Source organism: Leuciscus leuciscus (genome assembly GCF_965113295.1).
Source record: "Leuciscus leuciscus genome assembly, chromosome: 9".
Lineage (NCBI taxonomy): Eukaryota > Metazoa > Chordata > Actinopteri > Cypriniformes > Leuciscidae > Leuciscus > Leuciscus leuciscus.
The window spans coordinates 41,502,533-41,522,219 of record NC_138733.1 but is presented as its reverse complement, the minus strand read 5'-3'; the positions used below and the strand labels follow the sequence as shown (position 1 = coordinate 41,522,219).

At 39.9% G+C, this 19,687-nt stretch overlaps 2 protein-coding genes and 1 long non-coding RNA gene across 4 annotated transcripts in view; 2 read left to right on the top strand and 1 right to left on the bottom strand.

Annotated features, from left to right (window-relative positions):
- cux1b (cut-like homeobox 1b) overlaps positions 1–6,675 on the bottom strand; it is a 25,737-nt gene extending 19,062 nt beyond the window's left edge. For both annotated transcript variants that reach the window (XM_082178947.1, XM_082178948.1), the window contains exons 1-5: positions 6,517–6,675; positions 3,873–3,983; positions 1,518–1,565; positions 1,365–1,443; positions 771–908 (exon numbers count right to left, since the gene is read on the bottom strand). In XM_082178947.1, coding sequence (XP_082035073.1) covers positions 771–908; positions 1,365–1,443; positions 1,518–1,565; positions 3,873–3,983; positions 6,517–6,585 — 445 coding nt within the window. In that variant the 5' untranslated portion in view covers positions 6,586–6,675. The remainder of the gene's footprint in view (positions 1–770; positions 909–1,364; positions 1,444–1,517; positions 1,566–3,872; positions 3,984–6,516) is intronic.
- LOC309505583 lies at positions 2,712–3,611 on the top strand. Its single transcript, XR_014208497.1, has 2 exons — positions 2,712–2,754; positions 2,785–3,611. It is a non-coding gene; the product is annotated as an uncharacterized lncRNA (long non-coding RNA).
- Positions 6,676–7,584: 909 nt separating the features above from the next.
- srprb (SRP receptor subunit beta) lies at positions 7,585–16,241 on the top strand. The gene is made up of 7 exons (XM_082178988.1): positions 7,585–7,787; positions 10,199–10,293; positions 10,597–10,674; positions 10,796–10,878; positions 12,840–12,976; positions 13,115–13,169; positions 15,723–16,241. Exons 1-7 carry the CDS (start codon positions 7,646–7,648, stop codon positions 15,934–15,936), a joined length of 804 nt encoding a protein of 267 aa, XP_082035114.1. The 5' UTR covers positions 7,585–7,645; the 3' UTR covers positions 15,937–16,241.
- Positions 16,242–19,687: the final 3,446 nt, after the last annotated feature.

Below are 19,687 nucleotides of genomic sequence, written 5' to 3'. Positions count from 1 at the left end.
TTATCGCTGCACATCATTGTTGTGTTGAGTTCATGTTGCTGGTGGTGATGTTGAACAGAGTCAGCGATGAGGGAACAGTTCCTTTAGCAGAAACTGAGTTTGTGTAAGTGTGTTTGTTTCTGTGGCGAATGGAGCTCGCCTGTTTTCAGAAAGAACCGGTACAGCGTATCTGTCTTTTATAAATCTGATAAAACTAAAGACTCTTCGGAGATATGAAGGGTGCAATACTACTCTATAGGTACTCAAGATTAACATGAGATCACCAGAAACTGTGTGTGTGTGTGTGTGTGTTATGTGCCCTTTAATCATTTAGGGAAGCACTCGTTATACAGAAATCAAGTAACAGTTAAAGGGACAGTTCACCCAACAATGAAGATCATTCACTCACTCTCATGTTGTGCCAAACCTGTGTGAGTTACTGAACACATAGGAAGATATTTTGAAGAATGTCAGAAATCAAACAGTTGATGGGGCACTGTGACTTCCATAGTATGAAAAATATCTTCCTATGTGTTCAGAAACTCACACAGGTTTGGCACAACATGAGAGTGAGTGAATGATCTTCATGTTTGGGTGAACTGTCCCTCCTCTCATGTTTTTACACTGTAATGAGTGCAGAATCAGGCCTGAGAGCGATACTCAGCCGAACACGAGCCGTCAGTGGCAGAACCGACGACAGGCCGTCTCCAGTGGTGTGTGTGTGTCCGATGAGCCCTCAGGTCCTGAACCCTGTGTGTGTGTGTGTGTGTGTGTGTGTGTGTGTGTCTCACCCTGGTTCTTGACCTCAGCGAACTCTTTGTTGTATTCCTCGAGTGTCTCACGCAGCTTCTGGTTCTCCGTGTCGATGTCATGCATCCTCTGAACCTTCAGATGCAGCTGCTGAGACAGCTCCAACACCGGCACCGGGTCTACACACACGGACACAGAGAGACACAGACACACACAGAGAGACACAGACACACACACAGAGAGAGACACAGACACACACACAGAGAGAGACACAGACACACGCACAAAGAGAGAGCGAGAGACACAGACACACACACACGCAGTTTTTAGTTTTTTCCTCACACTATAGGGCGGCCCAGAGAGAAAAGAGTTTGTGTTGAATAACATGTCAGACACAGTTTATTGTGTCACTAAAACACTTTTATGATGACCAGAAAAGAAGGATTTAATCCATAATGTGGGCCTTTAATCTTCTGCTCATGAAGCAGCCTGAAACGCACTGGGACTCTTATTCTGAAATGTCTTTGCTTTCCTGTTGCTAAACAGCAACTACTGTGCTACTACTAAAAGTACTTTAACTGTGACTGCATTATGAAGGGGGATATCTGAGATTGTGGTGTTTTGATCAGACGTACCCGGCACATCGATCAGCCGTTTGTAGACGTTCAGGAAGGCCGTCTCCGACTCTTTACTCCTCTTACTCAGCGCATCGATCTAGAGGAGACAGAGAGAGTCTAACACACACCGACTGCATCGCACACACACACTCATGACGTGACGACGCTCACCTCGGCCTGGAAGCTCTTCAGCAGCGGAGACACCAGCTTCCTCAGATCCTGCAGCACACACACACACACACACACACACACACACACACACAAAGAAGAAGAAGATTCAGTACCAAACACTTCAACAAGAGCTAGGCCTGCATTTCACACTAAACACTCACGTTTGCTTTTACACCACACAAATAGCCCAAGATGTCCATATTCCTGTAGAGCGAACACTAGGCCTAGGTGTGTGTGTGTGTGTGTGTGTGTGTGTCCTCAATCCCTCTGCTGACCTCTATATTGCCCACTGCATTTACAGATGAGCGCTAGTTGAACTACTGTAGTAGTAACTAGAGGTGCACGATATGATCAACAGACGGCGCTCTAGGCTAGTTTTTAACAGCAGTTATTACATGGCTTGGTTGAATCCCAATGTAGAATGCGGTGTGTTATTTCTTGATAAGAGACGCTGCGCGAACTATAACACACCGTTGCCATGAAAAACAGAGCGTTGCTATGGACGCAGAACGGACTATTTTCTTTAGCGGAAGCAATACAATCGTTTTTAAATCAATAAACTCCTTTTTAAATCAATAATTTGTGTCAAATTATTTATTTATTTTGTAGGTAGCCATGTAATAAGCGGGATAATGTAGAGCGAGGCGGTTGTTATAGCGAATAACGTTACAACCCCTTCAGGCTGATTCAAGACCCCTCCGTTCAGTCCCGTTCAGCCTGTCGGGGCTGTTATTCGCTATAACAACCGCCTCGCAATACATTATCCCTTACATAGCGCTCTAGGCTAGTTTTTAACCGCAGATGGCGCTCTAGGCTAGTTTTTAACCGCAGATGGCGCTCTAGGCTAGTTTTTAACCGCAGATGGCGCTCTAGGCTAGTTTTTAACAGTAGATGGCGCTCTAGGCTAGTTTTTAACAGTAGATGGCGCTCTAGGCTAGTTTTTAACAGTAGATGGCGCTCTAGGCTAGTTTTTAACCGCAGATGGCGCTCTAGGCTAGTTTTTAACCGCAGATGGCGCTCTAGGCTAGTTTTTAACAGTAGATGGCGCTCTAGGCTAGTTTTTAACCGCAGATGGCGCTCTAGGCTAGTTTTTAACAGTAGATGGCGCTCTAGGCTAGTTTTTAACCGCAGATGGCGCTCTAGGCTAGTTTTTAACCGCAGATGGCGCTCTAGGCTAGTTTTTAACCGCAGATGGCGCTCTAGGCTAGTTTTTAACAGTAGATGGCGCTCTAGGCTAGTTTTAACCGCAGATGGCGCTCTAGGCTAGTTTTTAACCGCAGATGGCGCTCTAGGCTAGTTTTTAACAGTAGATGGCGCTCTAGGCTAGTTTTAACCGCAGATGGCGCTCTAGGCTAGTTTTTAACAGTAGATGGCGCTCTAGGCTAGTTTTAACCGCAGATGGCGCTCTAGGCTAGTTTTAACCGCAGATGGCGCTCTAGGCTAGTTTTTAACAGTAGATGGCGCTCTAGGCTAGTTTTTAACAGTAGATGGCGCTCTAGGCTAGTTTTTAACCGCAAACTCAAATGCTCACGAAGAAGAGCGCTTGTGCATTCGGCTGAGTCTGAGAATGTACTCGCACCTCAGAATGGTTTTATGACGCAAGATTAATGTAAACAGCCCACGGCAAACACCTTTGAAATTCACTTCAACCTTTTCGAACTTTATGAATGATTATTTTACAGAAGATTTGAGTGGTGTGTGTTTCTAAAGCACGCAGTGCCATCCGCTGTTAAAAAATAAGCTCAGAATCATCATTCGGCAAATCTCAGAATCGATACAGAATCATTTCTCGATTTATTGTCCCAGCCCTATTTTTAATATGCTTTAAGTCAAACCATGTGTAAATTCATAAGTCGACAGCATTGCTGAGTATTTTCTCCTTAAAACTGCAGTGAACCAAAGACAGTCTCAAACACACGCTTTGAAATCGCTGGTGTTTCTGACGTCACAAACTACCTTGTAACCAATCAGATCAACATGTGATCGTCAACCAGTGGATCTCTGAGCTGAGTGAGTGAGTGGAGGCGGGGCTCATTTGCATATTCATAGAACCGCGCATACTAAATGAGGCAAGGGTGTCGAGTTACATTCAAGATATTTACAGATCCCGGGTCCTCGGGTCTCGGGTCCTCCATGTAGACGTCTAGCATGAAGACATTTTTTTCCAAGGAAAAAAGTTTAAATGTGTAGTTTTGATGATCAAAGATGAGCTTTAAGGGATACAATGATTGACTACAGGGGGTTAGTCAGCAGTTGGCGCGGACCCTAGTGTTTGGCTAAACATGACGTGGTCTGTGAATAATCCTTTAATCTCGTCTGACGACAGACAGCTGAATGACTGCGTCACATGCACACCTCAGGCGTGTTCTTCTTGAACTCGCGGCTCTGCTCGATGAGCTTCTTCCTGGACTGCTCGCTGTCATCCTGTCGGCTGGCCAGGAGTGTGGCGCTGCCGTCCAGCTCTCGCTGAAACACAGCAAAACACACGTGATTACAGTCACATCCGCTGATAACACTGCTCTCACACTCACTGATCTATAAAACACACGTCTCTTATGCTGGCTCTAGTATTGTCAAGTCAAGTCAAGTGCATGTTTATTGTCATTCCTCTATATAACATGTACATTGGAATGAATGAGATGGTGTTTCTTCAACATGGAACATTACGCAAGACTACATAGTGCAAATACACAATAACAAAACACAAAACAAAAAAACAAGTAAATTACAGTAAATTACATGAGTGTTCTCATTTCCAAATGCACTAAAAACATACCATTTGACATACAGTAGATAAAAGTACACAAATCTCACTGACTAACAGGTGTAGGCTGAGTAACTGTTGCGTTACTTAGTTGCTTTTTATGGAATGTAAAAAAAATTGGTAAAAAACCTGTTATGTTTTTTTAAAGGGTAACTAAACCCTAAACCAACTTTTTTTAGTTAATGATCTGTATGAATGGGGCTTTATTAGTGCTGTTCATTGATTCAAGTAGTTTTTTTGACATTTGTGTTTAAAGTGTTTTAATTTTACAAAATATGGTGTAAAAACATCTGAGTGTTGCCCTCTTCAGGTTGAACAGTGGCTACTGCAGTTTAATTTTTCTATTGGAAGTTGTGGTACCCTCTGACGTCAGAGAGTACCAGTTAACCACGCCCTTGCATACAGAGAGATACATCACAGATGCACGCCCCCTCTCCACTGGGCTCTGCCTACTTTTCCAGCATTTTTCAAATATTGCCAGTGGGTGGAGTCAGGCTCTGACCAGGGGTTTAGTTACCCTTTAATAACAAAAACAAAAGTTCTATTTCTGGCAAATGTAAAGGCCCTTTCACAGCAAAAGTGAATGAAATGAAGCATCAGGCTGAAGGAAACGCAGATTCCCTCCTGTACAGTAGAGGGCGCCACTCAAACAAACCTTTCTGGATCACAGAAGAACAGCACGCAGGAGAAGGAACTTCAACACTCTTATCTCAGCAATAAAAACCAAAAATGAAATGCAAATGTGATGTTTAACTAAAGTCATTTTTGCTTATTTAGTATGGTTGAGCTGGATCATTCAAGGTCAGCAGCAAAGCCATTGTTTAATAAAGTGAGATTAAATACATAAAGTCATACATATGTATTTAAGATATTTAATAGAACATTATGATTAATTGTTAAAAGATCACGATCTTGATTCGAACACACATGCGATCTAATTCCGACATGACAGCGGTTTAGCCATGTCTATTAGGCTTTTGAGTTTGACAAATATCACGTATAAGTACTGAAATAAACATTTATAGTTCGGATATAAACACTGATAGACCAAAATAGAGCAAATCATATTTTGAAAGTAACTTGGCGCTTCAAATAACGATTGTATTGATGACATAGTTACACAAGTGACTGTTAAAAAATGTTTTGCCATTGAATCGTTTATTCAAGAGATTTGTTCAAAAATGCTGATTCATCCAGAAATTAAATAAGTGAAGTCTTTAAGCGCGAGTCATTGAATCATTCATTCAAACCGATTTTTTCTAAAATAATTCATTATTAATTTTTGGATTTATTAAACATTTTAAATAATCTGAAGCAATTCCCATTTGTCAGAACCTCTAGTAAATAACATGTTAACATCATGATCTCTATTTGAAACAAAAGAATTGTGATTCTCAATTTATCCAGAATCATGCAGCTCTAATATTTAGGATAATTATTGCAGGTTTGCTGTTGAAAACATGTTTTTATTTGTATTGAGTAATACTGAATCTGTTTAAGAGCAAGTGAGATAAGTAAATGCCTTATCACATTTATTCTAGAACTACAATAACTATCATGTATTTATCTCAAGATATCCCTCAACATGGAGACAGAAGAGCTGTCAGTCACAACATAGGAAAACAAAGTAGCCTCCGTTACTTGATTTTTGTTGTACATTTAAAAGTAATGTATTACTTTACTAGTTACCTGGAAAAGTAATCTGATTACATGACTCACGTTACTTGTAATGTGTAACGTTACTGCCAACACTGCAGCTTCAAAACACACAACACACTTGCCTATGATTTGATTTTCATACCATATCTAATCCAATCACAATTTGAATAAAAGTTTTATTTTTGATCATTCTAAGTGGACCGACTACACGTACACACATATACTGCAAGTGTGTTAGGAGTGAAACAGAATTTAAATATGACTAAATTATAGTTCCGTGTGTGACTGACTTTCAGCTCAGTCGGAAGAACTATTGGTTATTGATCTGGCCTGGTAAAATACTGAGATGTGACAACAGAACAGACAGCATCTTTAGACCAAATGAGTCACACTGTTAAAAAACTAAAGTCCAGCATTAAAGGACCGTTGATATCTGTTCATGTTTCTATAAGTGAGTACTACTTTTGAGGATGTTGTTTACATCCCAGCCGCTGATCGATGAATGATGATCGATAACAGATCAGCAGCCGATCACACATGAAGATGAACGTGTAACAGGGCTCGAGATCCACTGACCTGCAGCTGCTGCAAGTCGAAGCGCTTCCAGAACTGACACATCGACGATGCTGCGCTGCTGGCCGCCATCTTGGCCTCTTCACCACATCACAACACATCACAACATGATGACACGCGGCACGCACAAGTGGCACGCGCACGCACGGCTGTTTCTGCGGGACGCGCGCCGCGGCTCAAACAACTGTGATTGGCTCATCCTGCTAAACGCTGAGAAAAGTAACATTTGTCATGAATCACGATCTTCTACCTAAATAATACTACTAATAAAATACTTGTATAATACTAATACTAATATATATTCAATTAAAAGTACACAATTAGGTGATCATTTATCTACTTTGTAATTGACAAATTTATTAAGACACATTTCACGCTACTCCAACAGCTGGTGAACGAATGCTACTATGGTAAAGGACCAGCTCATTAATATTAATTAGACAATCCGGGCAGATTAGACAATCACGGCAGCGTATGCTTATTTATTATTATTATTATTTTTAAACTGTTTACATTTTTAAACTTTATTATTCATTTTAAAGCATTACAAACATAACCTAAAATCGAACAAGAGAACAACACAGAAAAAAAAAAAATGTATATATATATATATATATATAGCCTATATATTTATTTATTTATTATGGCTCACCACTCCAGTAAATCAATCTGAAAAAAAGGTGAAAGAAAGGTAAAAAAATTTAATTATTGTACAAACAATATGACTTCCATACACTTGAATATACCATACAAACCTCATTAAACAAACCCTCTAAGAATAGAGGATATATTTAAACCCATATCAAGACTGGATCCCACCTCCTGTGAAACATGACATCTTTGATAAGAAGCGGGTTAAGTAATCTAAAGATACATATTTAAGTATAACATTGTGCCATCGAAGAGGCTTTATCCAATAACCAGTTCAGAAGAATACATTTTCTTGCGCAGAATGTTAGAAACTTGCAAAGTGTCTTTTTGTTTGTTTTTTGTATAGCGTATACTTATTAATATTCATGAGGAAAGCCGTCGCCATAGTAGTTATTTCTCAGCAGCTGAGCTCGCTGAAGTTAGTACACGTGTCATTCACTTCCGCTGTCTTCTGTTCGCTTCCCATGTGTGCACAAACATCATGGACGAGAAGATTCATCAGGATTTAGAGGATTTCTCCGCGGAGCCGCTTCTGGAGAGCTTCATCAAGGAGATCCAGAAGGAAGAGGTGGTTTTCCTCATCGGGATCTGTGTGGCTTTAGCGCTCGTGATCCTCACTGTCGGTAAGAAGCAGGAGAGCCAAGTCAGACATTATTATTAATATTCTTTATTATGACTTCAGCACCCTTGTGTCTTTTTGCACAAGCACATTAGATGTTTCACAGATGTATTGGATTTAGGACAGTTCAAATAACCATAAACCAGTGAGATTTTGTATGAGTATGGAGTCTTCCAGATGGTTTGATCATGTTCAGTCAGTGTGGGATTACATGAGAAGCTTAAATCACACCAGAACAGCATGATGAAACTACACACCTGCAGAAAGCAGTGTGTTCCTGGAAACACACCAACACACAGGCACTTGATGCGTTAACATGAGGATCCTGTGGAAGGTGATGCTGATGATGATGATGGTGCTGATGATGCTCTCAGTGGGCGGGGCTTTCTTTTAAATGCCAGTCACATTACTAACAGTGGGCCTCATTCACCAATATCTTCCTAAGAATTTTCTTAACTTTGTACTTAATAAACATCCTAAGAAAAGTCTACGTCGGATTCATGACATGCTCTTAAACAACAGAATTGTTCGCACCTTTGTTCTTAGGATTGATGAATCCCACGTCTTCGTAATTGAAAGCGCGTGCCAGTTGTTCCTAATTAGCATAAGAACATGTCCCATATAAGGACATGACACTTCAGGGCCGTGTGCAAGAGAAGTTTGAGGATGTCCAGAAGACGCACAGTGGTGGTCAACCGATCACCAAACCAAAGAACACCTTCAGTAACTCTGAAATAGAAATTCTACTGCAACAGGTAAATGCCAAACGAGGCATAATATTTGATTTAATCAGCTTAATTGCTGATGTAAATTGCAGTGTTAGTGTTTCTTTGCATACTATGATAGTTATTTATTTATTTTTCAACAAATGATCAGAAATACATTACAGTAAAATACTATCATTGTAAACGACTGTAGAATTAAATAAAATGCAGTAACCAATTATTTGGTGCAAACTGTCATCACTCAAATGTGCGTAAGACTAAGGGCGTTTTTCCACTGGGTTCGTTTGCTGCGGTCCGAACCCGAGTGCGCTAGTTCCCGGCGCCCCCCGCAGCGTTGGTCTGGTTTCACACTCAATTAGTTGTATCGTACCCAGGTGCGTTTGCAGTGATCTTACGTCATCGCAAACGCAATCAAACAATGATATCGACAGTGATACGCATGCGCGGGATACTATACTTCCTGAACAAGCGCGCACCCGAGTCCGTGTTGCTTGCACATTAACGCGAACCGCACCACGGTTCGGGAGCAACCGAGCTCAGACCACCTCCTCCTGCTAGTCTCGGGTTCGGTACTCTAGTGCGCACCCGGGTCCGATGACAGCGTTCACATTAACGATTTTTCATGCGAACCGTGCCCCGGTCCGCACTAAACTGCCAGTGTGAAAGCGCCCTAAGAGTGCTCATGAGTGTGCGCAGATTCTTAGCTAAGAACAAATCCAAGATAAGAAAACATGGATAAGAATTGCATAAGTGGGGTTTAAGAACAGATTTCTTCGTAAGAACGGTTGGTGAATGAGGCCCAATGAACATCACAATATGTTGGAAGCTTGTTTCTGCCATAGAATAAAACTTAAAAAAGGTAATTGTGACTTTATCTCACAATTGCGAGTTTACATCTCGCAATTCTGACTTTTCATTCTGCAATTCGGAATTGCGTGATAAAGTCACAATTGTGAGATATTAAGTCAGAACTGTGTGTTATAAAGTCAGAATTGCGAGTTATAAAGTCAGAATTTTGAGATATTAAGTCACAATTGCGTGATATAAAGTCACAATTGCGTGATATAAAGTCACAATTGCGTGATATTAAGTCACAATTGTGAGATATAAAGTCAGAATTGCGTGATATAAAGTCACAATTGCGTGATATTAAGTCAGAACTGTGTGTTATAAAGTCAGAATTTTGAGATATTTAGTCACAATTGCGTGATATAAAGTCACAATTGCGTGATATTAAGTCACAATTGTGAGATATAAAGTCAGAATTGCGTGATATTAAGTCAGAATTGTGAGATATAAAGTCAGAATTTTGAGATATAAACTCGCAGTTGTGAGAAATAAACACTCAATTCTGACTTTTTCTCAGAATTGCATGTTTATATCTCGCAACTCTGACTTTATAACACACAATTGTGTAAAGCCTGAAGTCAGAATTGCGAGATATAAAGTCAGAATTTAACTATACATGCAATTACGACTTTATATCACGCAATTCTGACTATATCTTGCAATTCAGAGAAATAAACTCAGAATTGTGAGATAAAAAGTCGCAATTCTCTTTTTAAATGTTTTATTCTGTGGCAGAAACGAGCTTCCATACAATAGTCATTTCCAGCAGGTAGTGTAAAACATGTTGAACTGTCAAACTGATCCAGTGTAGGCTTGAGCTGATGGGTATTCATCATTTCAGTTTTCTTTGGGAATTTTTGGGGCTCCAGTAAAGCGAGGAACGCCGTGCTGCTGCTGGGACTGTGTGACTCCGGGAAAACTCTTCTGTTCACTCGAGTGAGTAACACTCAGAACATCATACATCCGTCCACAACACAAACATCATACATCCGTCCACAACATCATACATCCGTCCACAACATCATACATCCGTCCACAACACAAACATCACACATCCACTCCACAACACAAACATCATACATCCACTCCACAACACAAACATCATACATCCGTCCACAACACAAACATCATACATCCGTCCACAACGCAAACATCACACATCCACTCCACAACACAAACATCATACATCCGTCCACAACACAAACATCAGCTTGGAAATGATTCGCCGTGTTTTTCCAGTTGCTACTAGGGAAGTTTGCAAGAACTCAGACGTCCATCACAGAGAGCAGTGCCACATACAAGAGCAAGAATGACCGAGTAAGTTATGATCTAATATATAAAACTTTACACGCATGCTGTGTGCATGGGATGTCATACTCATAGGACACTACAGATGAGATGAGTACAATATATTTTAACCGTGTTTTTGATATTGCAGGGCAGCAGTTGGACTCTTATAGATGTTCCTGGTCATGAAAGTTTAAGAGTCTCTATTTTGGAGAAGTACAAGGCCGTGGCTCGGTGAGTGATGAAGATGAAGATGAGCATTATGGCCTGTTATTACACGGCTCTGTGGAATACTTGATTCTGATTGGTCAATCGCTCCATCCAGCGGTACATTATTCCCAGATAACAACCTCTGAAAATAGAAACACCGGCTCATCCTGGTCACTGGAGTCAGCAGCGCTATACACTCGCTAGGAACGGGTTTTCTTCCTGGAAGTTTTGAGGTAGAGCGAGGCGGTTGTTATAGCGAATACAACCCCAACAGGTTTGCGGAGGGGTCTTGAATCAGCCTGAAGGCCTGAAAACTTTCACAGTTTTTGCTCAAATAGGCTTTTAAACCAACAAATATTAAGGATTGGCATATCAAGTAAAATAATATTCAATGATTGTTTGAAAATCGTCTCCCCCACATGCTCACCGATAAGACGGCGTTCGCTCAAATCCCGCTCCAACATTACATTTCTCTGTAGGCTACTGCAGGCTATAGGCTTAAGTGTTGTAGCCAATCATTAAAGAAAACGATTTAGTTTCATATTTATGTTTAAATAAAATATTTATATATTTTTTCATCTATGTTGATTATATGAAAAGTGAAAACCTTGAGTAAGATCATAAGATGTGCAGTAAATCGGGAGACGAGAGGGCAGACATGATTTTGACCACTTCATTTAGTTTGTATTTGTAGAAAACCTTTCTTTAAAGTGAATTTCGTTTTGTATTAATTGTATCTTCATTTTAATCAATGTTTCATCAACCAATTTCCTGCATTTAATAAATAAGAAAAAAAATATAGCAGGCAATATAATCAGGACACGGAGGCGCCGGCGCGTGAACTGGAGCTTGTCACTTAAATGAACCGAAACTCAGCGTATAAGCTTCTTGCCTCACAGAACTGAGACATATATCTATAGAAAGCATAAAATGTGTAATTTTAAACAGAACAATTCAAAACAAAAGAAAACAGACTTCTCTCTGCTTATGTAATCCGTATGAAATGTGCATTTCTCTCTGGCGCGTTCACTACTGCGAAGATGGTGAGTCTGCATCGTCAACTTCATCTTTGACACAGAAAACACTTGATTAATAAACAATTGAAATGTCTCCTTGATATATTTGACATTCATAATCATTACTTTTGCCAGTTCTTTGTGACAGCTTTTAGGTGCGCTTTAGGTCCCTCACATGTTACATGAACGCGTCACCACCACCGCTCAATAGTTAATATTGTTCTTTGGTGTTCAGTTTTATACAGCTTTTTCAAATTTTATTTAATAAAAATATATTTTTTCTCTCTCAAAATATCCCTCCCCCCCCCAAAAAAAAAGCGGTTTGTATCGAATCATGGGTCAAAAATCGTGTTGCGAACCGAATCGTGGGTTTCGGTGTATCGTTACAGCCCTAGCTCATATACATTGAGCGTGTGTTGCTTAGGTGTTGCTTTTTGTCCCTTAAAACTATGCATTTACAAGGACTCGTTGTAAAGTGTACACAGTTAACTCTAACCCTTAAAAGTTAGAAATGTTATTAATTTTGCTGAACACCTTTTCGTTACTTTATTGAATCAGTAATGGTTTATTGAATCCTGCTGACTGATCCTCTCGCCCACTGGCTGTTTGTGCTGTTAAAAATGCGATCAAAATGGAAAAGAGGTCTTAAGTTGAAGTTCTTTACATGGCTTTATAAAAAATGCAGCGCAAGAATTTGAAAAAGCAGAAGAGGTGCAACGGTTTATCAACAGAGTTTGATATTAAATAGTGCTCCGGTATGATCACCTCCCCTCATAGGCACATTAAAACACACACACATGACTGTCCTGTCCATGTGCGGTTCATTCAGTCCCACACCACTGTGTGAAAGGGTCTTTCAAGGCTCTCGATCTCTCGATCGGCGTGAATGGTTGTTCAATGGTGTGTGTGATCATCTACTGTAGCTGTGCTTCATCCCAGTGTCTGAAGGCTCTTTGATGGATGTTTTAGAGCCGTGGTATTTGTGGTGGACAGCAGCGTCTTCCAGAAGGACGTCAGAGATGTGGCCGAGTTCCTCTACTCCATCCTCACCGACGGCACCGTGGCCAAAAACAGCCCCGCGCTCGTGGTGGCCTGCAACAAACAAGGTCACTGGTGAAGTCAACAACCATTATGTGGAAGGAAAATAATGCCTATTGTATTTTTATAATGAAAATGTGTTAAATGTATGAATGGATTTCAGAAGTGTGGAATACATGATTGTTTTCTTTCTTTTTTTTCTGCAGATATCTCTATGGCGAAATCAGCCAAATTAATCCAGCAGCAGCTGGAGAAGGAGCTGTGAGTATCTGCTTATTTCTGGCTCTGTTATGATAGTGTGAAATGTTAGGGTCCGTAAGATGAAAATAAATGTGAAGTATCCTGTAAAGTACATGTCCAATGTGGCGCTTCAGACGCTAATGTGTGTGTGTAATCTATGGTTGATTTTAATACATGATTACAGTCAGAAAGAGGCCAGCTTTATTTTCAATTAAAGTGCCCCATTATGCCTGATCAGATATGATCCTTCGTGCAGTGTGTAATAGGGCTGGCGATTTGGCAAAACAAATTTATTTTAGTTTTTTCAGAATGATCAACCGATTCACAATTTTGATGTGTTGTTTGATTGTTTAACTAGTCAACTTAAAAAGTTAACTACAATATCATTCAAGTAACATACTCTTTAAAAAAAGTTATATTCCAAGTGCAGCTGAAGTGATCAACATGGTGTAAATGTGAAACAAATGACTTATTTCTTAAAGTCCGCCTGTAGTCAATCATTTCAACCCTTAAAGCTCATCTTTGATCATCAAAATGACATATTTAAACGGTTATCCTTGGAAAAAAAACGTCTTCATACCTTAAAATATCTTGTATTTTTTACTCGACACCCTTGCCTCATTTAGTATGCGTGGCTCGATGAATATGCAAATGGGCCCCGCCTCCACTCACTCACTCAGCTCAGAGATCCACTCGTTGATGATCACACGTTGATCTGATTGGTTACAAGGTAGTTTGTGACGTCAGAAACACCAGCGATTTCAAAGCGTGTGTTTGAGACTGTCTTTGGTTCACTGCAGTTTTAAGGAGAAAATACTCAGCAAATTTACACATGGTTTGTCTTAAAGCACATTAAAAACACCACATAGACACATAAACAACATTAAAAGCTGGATTTTCACCACAGGGGGACTTTAAGAAACCTTTTAGGAACCTTTAAAGGGGCATAATAGGGACACTTTACAGATAAATAGACTTTAAATCCGAGTGAAATGTATGTAATATGTAAACAATATGATTTACACACTAAATCTAGCACAATCAGTTGTCAAATGTTGAAACGCTCATGAGATGCTTTGTGTGTCGCCAGGTGTTTTTTCACTTGACATTTCCATTAACTTTTAGACTTGGATCCCAATTAATCCCACAATCCCCTTCAAGAGTATGTCGCTCAGCTCTCATAGAGATGAACAGAAAACACGTGCTCAGCTCCACTCACTCCACACACTAGTTTCACACTATTTTCACTATTTCAACGTCTTGAGTTATTTTTTTGTTTTGTTATTTTTTTTATGGGTATCTGTCCCTAAAACCAGACAGGTCGTGACAAGGGGGCGTTGTCCCACTGGAGACCAATCAATCTTTCAACATGCGTCAAACTCAGGACTGCTTCATAGTAGAACCCGTCCAGTCCGGGAAAACCTGGAGCGGCTGATCAAGGAACCTTTAAATCCTGGAGTGGAAATCCAGTCATCCAGACCAGGGCCCTCGTTTATAACCGCTGCGTTGCACAAAACAGGCCCTGAAAGAGGCGTACGCAACTTCCGACACATAAGTTGTGATTTATAAAATCAATCTTGATGGAACATTTGCGAGCTGTACACAAACACGAACAGTCAGGTGACAGAGCAGTTCGGCGACACCGATGGTGAGCTGAGGGACTGATGAAGGAAAACCACTTTAAATCCTCATTATGAGTCATAATCATAAATACAGTGCATGTTCACAATAACAGGTTAAACAAAATAATGATTTAAACTATGTTTTACATCTGATACACATTTCGATTAAATATGCCATTCTCATTAATGGGAGTTAAGCACTTAAACTACATGAAATCATTACCGAGATGTTACAAAAAAAATTATATTGTAATAAATAGAAATATTTTTAGTGGAAGCAATGCTTTTGAACACTTTTCCTGTGGCAGGCTGTGTTTTAGCTACAGCGAGGATTGCTTAGCGCATGATAATAGCAGAACTCATGGTCTGAGGAAATATTATAATACTATTTGGCCAGTGGAAAAGATTGAGAGAAACTTCTCTGAAATGTATTTTAAACTATTTTGATTGGTTTATTCAAAAACAACCAACAAATTTTAGAAACGCAATGTGACGACACATCCGTATCTCATATTTTCCAATTGTCTTGTACCGTTAAACATGGTATCATGTGGATGAATATGCAAATGATATGCAAATGAGCATATGCATAGTAAAACGAGGCGTTGTAAGCTCCATATATGGTTATATTACGCATGTGTGCACAATCTTCCGCTGACTGGGATTTGTAAAGGGAATTTCGCGCAGGTTCTGGTGAAGCACGCTTTTATAAATCTGAATATTGTTTGGGCGTACGCCATTTTTGGCTTTCGGCACACGTACGCTTTTAGTAAGGAACCTACGCAGTGCCCTGTTTTCAGTCAGTGTTGATTAGTGACACACAAGCGCTTGAGGAATGAATCATTATAGCCGGTGGAGGGAAAACTCCATGAGCTAACAGATTTAGTCTGTGTTCAGGGTTGACGGGGTCAGATGTGGTGTTGTTGGAGGCCTGATTGTGTGTCCTCCACAGGAACACGCTGAGGTTGACGCGATCCGCTGCGCTCTCCTCTCAGGACGGGTCGGTCGGGGGCTCTGTGTATCTGGGCAAGAGAGGCAAAGACTTCGAGTTCTCTCAGCTGCCGGGCCGCGTGGAGTTCATCGAGTGCAGTGCTCGAGGGAGCAAAGCGGAAGACGGAGACATCGCTGGCATCGACACGCTGGAGAAGAGCCTGGCCAGACTCTGAACATCTCAAACTCCTCCTCTGAAATCATGAACTTACTGTGTCTGTTATTGCTGTGCTAATCCAGCGGCGTACATCATGTCTAAACTGATGCGGCACATCGTGTGATCGAGCAGAATCAGTGTGTAATGCATGAATGCAAACACTGGCACGTCCATATGCTTTTCCTTGTGTTCAGTTTTCACTCCAGGGCTCTTCTAACACTGGGGTCAGGTCCAGATTCAACTCCTTTTTTCAGATCTATTGTATTATGTTCTGCTAGAGGCAAGTGAATGATAATAAAGATGGCTTATGCCTACTTGTTTTCATGCTGCTTCTCCGAAGGCTTCAGTTTAATAAGTGGCTAAACGGTTTAAATGTTTAGGCAATACTCTATTTTAAGGGAGCAATCCAGGTGCAAAATAAGTTCAGCTCTGTTAACAGCATAAAGGGATTAGACAAGTCCTTGTAGTCAGTGCTAAAACAGGACTGATTCAGTGTTTTAGCTGGAGTCCAGCCTCCGGTGGATATCCCAGAATGCAGGTCAAGCAAGTTTCCCGGGTCAATGTACTCAAACCTCAACTTTTATTTCCTATAACCGAATTTTCATTTTATTACTTGGCAAACAATATAATTATTGTCACTAAAACCATCAAATTGGTGACAATGACAACATGGTGAATGTAGTCCAGATTACATTTATACCTTATAGAACGTACTCAAATGTAGTAGCAGTAGCGTGGGAAGGTGGGCCCCTCGTCATAGCATCTGCACCCCCAAGTGGGGGGCTGTGGACTAACATAATATTGTACTTTAAAAACGTGAAATAAAAATAAATAAATGGACAGCGTTAACTGACTCTCTTATGCCTAATGTAGTGAGTGTTCAAGCTACGGAGAAAATGAAATAAAGTTTGAATTTGTCATGCTTTGTTCCGATCAGAGCTCGTGAGTGGAGAGCGCATTTCTGAATATTCCGCTCCCTCGCTCATTACGCAGGGTCGCTCACTCAACCCAGAATGGCCTGCTGGTTCCAAAATATGAGGAATAAGGGCTGCCTCCGACTAAAGTTTTTTTTCTAGTCGACTAGTAGTTGTTCATTTAAGCCATTAGTGGACAAATCGCTCCTTTATATTAATTGTATTACTTAAATAGGCTATATACAGGCTATACAGATTCCCCCCTTCTATGTAAAGCGCTTTGAGTGCTGAGAAAAGCGCTATATAAATGTAATGAATTATTATTATTATTATATACAGGATAATGAGCGTGTACATAATATAGCCGCACTCAAGCGCACGGTCGCTCGCATAAAGCTTGCCACAAAGAACCGGTAAAAGTATTAATGTGTCAAAAATAGCAAGGAGACATTAAATTGTTTATTAATAAACTGGTGTTTTCTGTGTCGCTGCAACGATGAAGTTGGCGATGCTGACTCACCATGAACGCCAGAGAGAAATGCACATTTCATATGGATTTCATATAATCAGAGAGTAGCCTATTTCTTTTCGTTTTGAATAGTTTCGTTTAAAAGTAGACATTTCAAGCTTTCTATAATAGATAGCCTATACTTCTCAAATCTGTGATGCACAAGCTGAGTTTCGGCGCCCTCCAGTTCACGTGCAATGCAAGTGATCGTGCCGGCGCCTTATTACATTGTCTGCTATATATTTGCTTCTTATTTATTAAATACAGGCAATTGGTTGATAAAACATGGATCAAAATTAAGATACAATTTATACAAAACGAAAATCTTTTAAAAAGAGTCTTTCTACAAAACAAAACTCAATGAAGTGTTCAAAATCATGTCTTACCCACTCCATGTCTCCAGTCATATTTCGCATCTCATGATGTATGTTTATCTTTCTCATGCTGCATATGCTCACTTTCATAATCAACATTGATTACATTAAAAAATAACATTAGCCTATAATATTTAAACATAAATATGAACCTAAATGTTTTCTTTAATGGCTACAACACATATACAGTACAGAGAAATTGTATGTCTTCTTGTCAGCCACAACATAATGACGTCACATATTTTCCAACCCAGCCCCAGCCCCCCTCGCATGAAACAGCTTCCAGCGCGCCTGTGTAGCGTCTGTGACAGTATGTGATTTCGGACACAGCGATGGGATAGTAAAGAGTCCATCACATGCACACTTCAGAATCTGGCCGGAAGATGTAGGTCATCCGGGGACATTTCGACTACTGGTTTATGAATACTATGATTTTGGACATACTGTTGTTTTCGCCCACTATAGAGAAGCATGCATATTCAGGTGCAGTCTAAAGTCTTATTTCGGGAAGATACAACAAAAAAACAAAACAAAAAAAAACTGCATTTGTTCACATTCCACACACATAAGAAACAATCAATAATATATAAAAATATGAAGAAATGAAGAAAAAAAATGATTAAAATAAAATAAAAATGATATATCTCCAGGGCCCAGTTGTTCAAAGGTAAACTGATCGGATTTTGGTTATCGGATTGGATTAAATCTTGAAAATGGGATGTTCAAAAGGGAAAGAAGGAATCTGAAATCAGATTAGATCACGGAATCCAATCCTAGTTTTAATCTGGATCAAACCTTCAGTTTGTGTTGTTCAAAACTTGTCAGTAGGATTTGGAATACTTTGATCCAAAAAAAAAGGATGATCCTGATCCCAACAGGGGGTAGGATTTCATGGTGGATTCCAGGAAGAAAATGTAGTAAAACTTAAAAATTGGTCAAAAAAACAACATTTGTATCATGTAATATACACACACACACACTCATATTTTTATTTTGTTTTTGATTAGCTTAACTGTTAAAGTAATACATTAGAAGTAGACATTAGGCTACATATTAAGCCTTTCGGTAGCCTACTGTAAAGTAAAAAAGAGATTTTGGCGCCATTAAATAATCCCCAAACAGGGGATTTTGGTGAATGCTATACAAAACTTTGAGAGAACGCAAAAGCATTGAAATATTTTTTTTTTCCCTATCTCATATTTTTTACACGACCATGTCCCTTTGGGGGTTCCGTAGAACACCAGTAATCCAGATTTGGTAATTGGAAAAAGTTTACATCCAGATCAGGGTGATCCAATCCAATTTTGCTTTGAAAAACTGGCATAAAAGTAAAATGGAATTACCTGATCCTGGATAGCAAGACATTGGATTTACAAATCCAGATCATTCTGATCCAGATTCAACTTTTTGAACAACTGGCCCCAGATGGCAGTAGTGCAAACAGATCATGAAAGGGGTCAGTACTATCCTTAATGATGGTACAGGCTCTTCTGTGACAGTGATTCCTGTAAATGTCCTCAAGGGGGGGCAATAAGTTGATGATCTCTGCAGTGCAGCTCTTTCAACCCTTGAACAGTTTCCATACCAGACTGTAATGCAATATGTGCTTTCTACCATGCAGTCTGGCAGAGAGATGGGCCTTCCTCAGTTCTGGGGAAGTAAAGTCTCTGTTGGACCTTTTTTAACCAGGGCAGCAGTGTTAACTTTTCTTTCTTTATTGTATTTCTTTATTGTATTTATATATAACAATTTATTGCAACCACCGTTGCCCAAATGTGCTGTACAGAGATAATAAATGTAATATCAAAATACAAAGACAACACAAAATGGCATGAAACAACAACAGAAAAATTTACATTTATTCATTTAGCAGATGCTTTCATTCAAAGCGTCCAAAGCGACTTACAAAGGAGAACAATAGAAGCAGTTAAACTAACAACAGGACAACAATGCAAGTGTTATGACCCTTCCCAG